This window comes from Condylura cristata, unplaced genomic scaffold, assembly GCF_000260355.1.
Source record: "Condylura cristata isolate star-nosed mole 26May11 unplaced genomic scaffold, ConCri1.0 scaffold00017, whole genome shotgun sequence".
NCBI lineage: Eukaryota > Metazoa > Chordata > Mammalia > Eulipotyphla > Talpidae > Condylura > Condylura cristata.
The window spans coordinates 22471281-22477195 of record NW_004567118.1 but is presented as its reverse complement, the minus strand read 5'-3'; the positions used below and the strand labels follow the sequence as shown (position 1 = coordinate 22477195).

At 35.0% G+C, this 5915-nt stretch overlaps 1 protein-coding gene across 1 annotated transcript in view; it reads left to right on the top strand.

Moving 5' to 3' along the window:
• ULK2 (unc-51 like autophagy activating kinase 2) overlaps positions 1-5915 on the top strand; it is a 75395-nt gene that overhangs the window by 23835 nt on the left and 45645 nt on the right. The window contains exons 10-12 of the mRNA XM_004684566.2: positions 1766-1848; positions 5314-5361; positions 5682-5770. Of these exons, the coding sequence (XP_004684623.2) occupies positions 1766-1848; positions 5314-5361; positions 5682-5770 (220 nt within the window). The remainder of the gene's footprint in view (positions 1-1765; positions 1849-5313; positions 5362-5681; positions 5771-5915) is intronic.

Genomic DNA, 5915 nt, shown 5'->3' with positions numbered 1-5915 from the left:
GCAGCGGGCGGGTCAGGAGAGGTCTGCCACGCCATATGGTCACCTCCGGGGCAGGCGGGAGTCGAACTCATAAGGAAGCGGCTTTAGATTCTCAGTGCTGTGCTTTAACCCGCTGCGCCACCAGGGAGGGCCCATTTTCAGTTTTTTAAGGTGAATTCAAATCAGTTTCCAAAATGATTTTCTTTTATTTTAAATATAAAGAAAAAACCTCAAAATTTATATTTGTTCTTTGAGGGGAGGAAAATGCAGACAGAGTAGATATCCAAAAGTAGAAAATCTGTTACCCCTAGGTTTTCTCCTATTTTCTAGGGCTAAGAGTTTGCTGCTTCTCTTTCCAAATCTTTTGTGTGTGTGTGTACATAAACACCTTTTTACATGTTTGATGATGTATGTATATATTTATGTATAAACACAAAAAAATACAAATTATACTTTGCAAATTTTTCACTCATTCTAATATGTCATAGATATTGCTCAACGACAGTATGTGAGGAACTATGCATTCTTTTAAATGGTTCAGTGTCTTAGATTCTAATTAGTCAGACACTTATTTTCATTATTACAAAAGGATTTAGTGAAGTATGTGTATTTGTGTTTGTGTATGAATGTTTGCATACACATTGTATTTCTTTAGGATGGACTCCTAGAAATGAAATAGTTGGATTGAAAGGTATGTTCTCTAAATGTATATAGCAGTATAGAAGAGTGCTTTCATCCCAGCATTTTTTTTTAAAGATTTATTTATTTATGCATATTGAACTGGAGTATAGGCCAGAATGTAGTGGCAGTGAGAGGATTCACTCAGAGACAGAGTGGGGAGCAGAACAGGCAGACTGACACTAAAGTACACTGCTGAGGGGAGCAATGGGTGAGACAGGAGAGGTCTGCTGTGTCCTGTGGGTCACCTCCCAGGTGGGGATCAAACTCTTACAGAAGTGACTGCAGCTAGCTTTGCAGTGTTAATGTTTTAATCTGCTGTAACACACAGGGGGGCCCTCTGTCCCAGCATTTTTAACAGATTTGATGCTTCACAAATGCAGCAGAACCAGCTATTAATTTAGTTTCCATTCTTTTTTTTTTTTTTAAGATTTTATTTATTTTTGCAGAGAACTGGGGTGTCGACCAGAAGTGTGGGTGATAAGAGGATTCACCTGTACCATATGTGGGGATCAAACTTAAGTCGTTGAGGTGATAGCGCTGAGATGTAATCCATAGGCCACCAGGGAGGCCCTCCATTATTTTATTAGTGAGGTCTCTCCTTTTTATTTAATTTCCTTGTGTTAATTTTACTCTGTGATTTATATATTCTTATTGCTTCCTCACCTTTCTTTTACTTTCTTTGTGGTTTTTTTTTTAGGAATTTTAGGAAGCTGTTCAATTTTATTTGTTTTAACTTCTTTCCTTTTTCAGATAAAATTGGTTGTGACTCTTCCTAATATAACTCTATAGCCACTACTACTCTAAAATTGAAATTGTGTTAAAACTCAAGAATGTCTGCACTTGTGAAGTGCTTCTAGCAACAATAATAAACACAGTACAGGATTCTTTACAAATTCATACTATTTCTCAAAAGCAACCACGTAGTAGTTTCTTTTCTTCTTTAAAGAATTAGTCTTCTACTAGAAAACTTATGGTCTTTTTTAGGTATAAAGTACAGTATTTGTAAAATTGCACATACATTGCCATTTACTATAACAAAACAGATGTCATATAATTAACATATATGAAGACATATGTTAATTTATTGTTTTTTTCTTTTCCCTAGTATTCCCAGAGAAACTTCACCTTATTTGGCTAATCTCCTTTTGGGTTTGCTTCAGAGAAACCAAAAAGATAGAATGGACTTTGGTAAGTAATATTTTCAAATTTTGTATGCTTCTTAATTTTGTGTGTGTATATATTGTGAAAATAATATAGAGGTTTCTGGGGAAAGTTAATGTCACTTTTATTTCTTTCTGTAGCTTGTATTTTTTTCTTTCATTTGTGTTGTATATATTTGTGCCTATTATGCTTTAGGTACCTAGTAGACATGAATAAAATTCCTGTTGTCATTAAACATGTATTGTAGTGAGGGAGAGACACAAATAAATGGTAAACTGTAATTATATACTTTACTAGAAGGTGGTAAGTACTGTGGGAGAAAAGAATAAAGAAAAATGAAGGTGGGGATTGAAATTTTAAATAGTCAATAAAAACCTTTCTGAGAAAGTAAACTTTGAGCAAAGACTTGATCAACATATTTGAGATAGTAAGCATGTGGATATTTGTGAGAATAGTGAATATAAGTGCTCAGAACTAGGAACATGCACTTAAGTTGGAGGAAAGCTCAGGATTTTACTCAAAGTGTCATGTAGACCCATTAGGAGGGTTTGTGAGTAGAGGAGTAGTATAATCAAACAAATGTTTGTTTGTTTTTTTAAAGATTTATTTATTTATTCATACAGAACTGGGGTACAGGCCAGAGGCTCAGGGGCGGTGAGAGGCTTCACCAGAAACAGAGTGGGGAACAGAACAGGCAGATCTTCGAAGTATACTGCTGAGGGGAGCAGCGGGCGGGTCAGGAGAGGTCTGCCGCGCCATGTGGTCACCTCCAGGGCAGGCTGGGATCGAATTCATGCAGAAGTGGCTTTAGATTCTCAGTGCTGTTCTTTAAACCACTGCGCCACCGGGGAGGGCCATAACAAATGTTTTTAAAAGAATAAATCTATTGCTTAATGAGATAAGACTGGTAGAAGGGGTAGAAAAAGGGAAGGGAAGCAGGAAGAAGGTGGGAGACTAATAAGGGACTGTAGTAATTACAGAGTGATGGATGAGGTAGCTTCGTCTAGAGTATTAGCAGTAGAGGTGGTGAGCAGTCATTGAGCTTTAGATCTTTTTGGAGGAAAGGGCAACAGTATTTATGAATGAATTGGAAGTGGGCTGTAAGAGAAAGATAAGACAGAGATGTTCCCTAGGTTTTTGGCTTGGACACTAAAAGATTAGTGGTATTGGCTACGGAGATGGGAAAGACCATGTGGGAAGCAGATCCTGGGGGCAAAATCAGGAGTTTCGGTTGGACGTGTTTAAGATACTAGACATCTGAGTTGGGGACTTGGATTTCAGGTTCAAAGACAGGACTAAGCTGGAGATATATATGGGAAAAGATGTAGGCAGAAGGGCAGGTGAAACCCAGAATCCTAGCAGTAAAGACTGTAACTTTGAAGATGAGATTTGGGGAGGAGCTGCTTCCTGTGTGGTAACCCTTGTAAAAACTTGCTTTATGGCAACTTTGTTCTCATCACTGTTTTAGAAGAACAGGGTGCTCATAGAGGCCATGATCTCTTGCCTTTAGCTTTTTAAATTCTAAGGTAGAGGATTATGTCATTGATTAAGCCTTTCTTCTATTATAAATATTTAAAATTAAAAATTTCTCTTGGAGTACTTTAGCATTACAATAAGTAGTATTTTTACCTTTTCCTATGTAAAGAAGGAACTTGAAATACTTCAAATTGTAGAGTAGGAAGGTTTTGAAAGTACATTAGTCTCTAAAATTGTTGGGTTTCAACTCTTTAGGGGATAGTTTGTCCACTTGTTATTAGCTAGGTTTTGAAACAGATTATTCTTACAAATTTTATGTAAAACAGTAAGACTTGAAAATGTCCGATCAGATGTGTTTAGATAAAATGCTTATGAAATTTACTATGATCTTAAAATTAGGGGAAAAAATGGTTTGATTTCCCTGTAGTAATAGTTGCTATAATAATGGAAGCTTAGAGCAATATGTTCCAAAATTTTTGTCTACTAATCCATATAGATTGTCTGGAACTCCACATAGGTTCCTAGATAAAACAGACTAGGATTTGAATTCTAATCCCTCAATAGTAATTATTAAGTCTTTGTTATGGGGGGAGGATCCATGATCTTCATGTGCTTCAATTTCTGTATTTATAAAAGAAAGATAATTCCTTGGATAAAGCTTGTGAGGATTAAGTGAGGAACTGGTATGGGAAGCACTCAATGCATTGTTTCTTAGTAGATGATAGCTTTAATAGTTCTTTATAAGCAGAAAGATGAAACAATCTGAATATGTCTTTTTAATTTATGGGTTGATAAACATTTTTATTTTTGAGACAGAAATTAAACTGGAAGTTTCTCAGTAATCATGAGAAATATGAATTAATAGTGAGACAACATACTCTTGGATAAGTTATATTGAATATCTATTCTCCATTCCATAGCAATTAATTTGAAAGGTGATTTCAGAGTATTTGCATTCAATCTAATTTGTTTATTTGTATCTTTCCTAATTCATTTCTATACTTTACTTTGTAGAAAGTAGCATAAAAAAATCTTATATCAAACTAGAATTTATATAGACAAGTATTTGTATATATGTCCATTTTCTTTGTGCTGTGCTTTAACCCACTGCACCACTAGGGAGGGCCCTATATGTCCATTTTCTTAAAAAGATTTAAAGTGAAGGACTCATACTTAAAATTTAACCCTCCAAATTTCTATCCTTAGCATCTCTTGTGATGAGTATTTATTCTGTGGGACTGTGGGAACTTGAGAACTTTTGGAGGGTATTTATTTCAGTGAAATTTATGGGACCCTTCAGAGTGGCAGATGATTAAAGCTGAGTTAAACTTGTTTCTGATCTTTCTTTTAATAAATCTACATGTAGGTTGTTTATTTTGTGATGTTCATACATGTCTAAGACAATGATAAATTAGAGTGTCTTAGTAGGTTTTTAAAGAATTAATAAAATACTTTAAATATCCAAGAAAATAAAGAAGTGAACTGATATATAATCATCTACTCAATTATCTTTGTCTAATTATCTGGCTTAGTAGATAGGTTTTATGTTTGGTGGATTGCTGAAAGAATTGAATCTGCTTTTTTTTTTTTAAATGTGAAATCAACCACAAGAAAACTTCTTTGGGAATGGAAGAATAGAATTTATTGTATAATCAGCTGCTTGGATATCCTGCTAGGACAGTAACAACAGTGATAGTTCATATATGTGTTTAACAAGGAGTGCTTTATGTAATTATCTGCTTGAGGAAGTTACATAGGTTGTGTGTGCTGATGACGGATATTTTGAATATTCACAACTTTCACTTTGCATTTTTCATTGATGAAGAATTACTTATAATTTGGTCATTTTATAGATGGTTTATAAAAATAATATGCTTTTACATTTGAAGGAAATGAAGGTCCTATGAAGAAGTTAATAATTATGTTTACAAAGATATTATGTTGACTATATTAACAAAATTAACCCAGCCCCTCGTCAACATGGCTTAAAGGCTACACTCTCATTTTTCATTACAGAAGCGTTTTTTAGCCATCCTTTTCTTGAGCAAGTTCCAGTTAAAAAATGTAAGTACTTTTTTTTTTTTGGCATTTTTACTTAAAGGTGAATGTAAACTTATGGACAATTGCTATTTTTGTATTGCACTTTTCTTCAATAACTATACTTGTATTTATTTAATAACAATTTGTTTTTCCTTTCAAATTCAAGTTTAAGTAGTTTTAGCAACTGCTGCATTTTTAGTTTCATTGATGGGACCTATAATAAGTAATATTAAGTAGGTCAGTGCACATTTTGATCAGCACAAAGATGTAGTTTTCATAGATTTTTGTATTGGCATGTCAGTTGCACCACTAGTGGTATATCTCTTAACCTGTGTCTTCCTCAGCCTGTCCAGTTCCAGTACCTGTGTATGCTGGCTCTGTCTCTGGAAGCTCTTGTGGCAGCTCTCCATCTTGTCGTTTTGCCTCTCCACCAGTAAGTTCTGGTTTAATTAAAAATAATTTGAGTTATGGGGAATGGGATAAAAAAACGGGGGGGGGGAAGGGAGGGAAATGCACGGGACTATGGTGGTGGCACAGGGGTGATTTGGTGATGGGAAACCCGTGGGGATTACAATTGA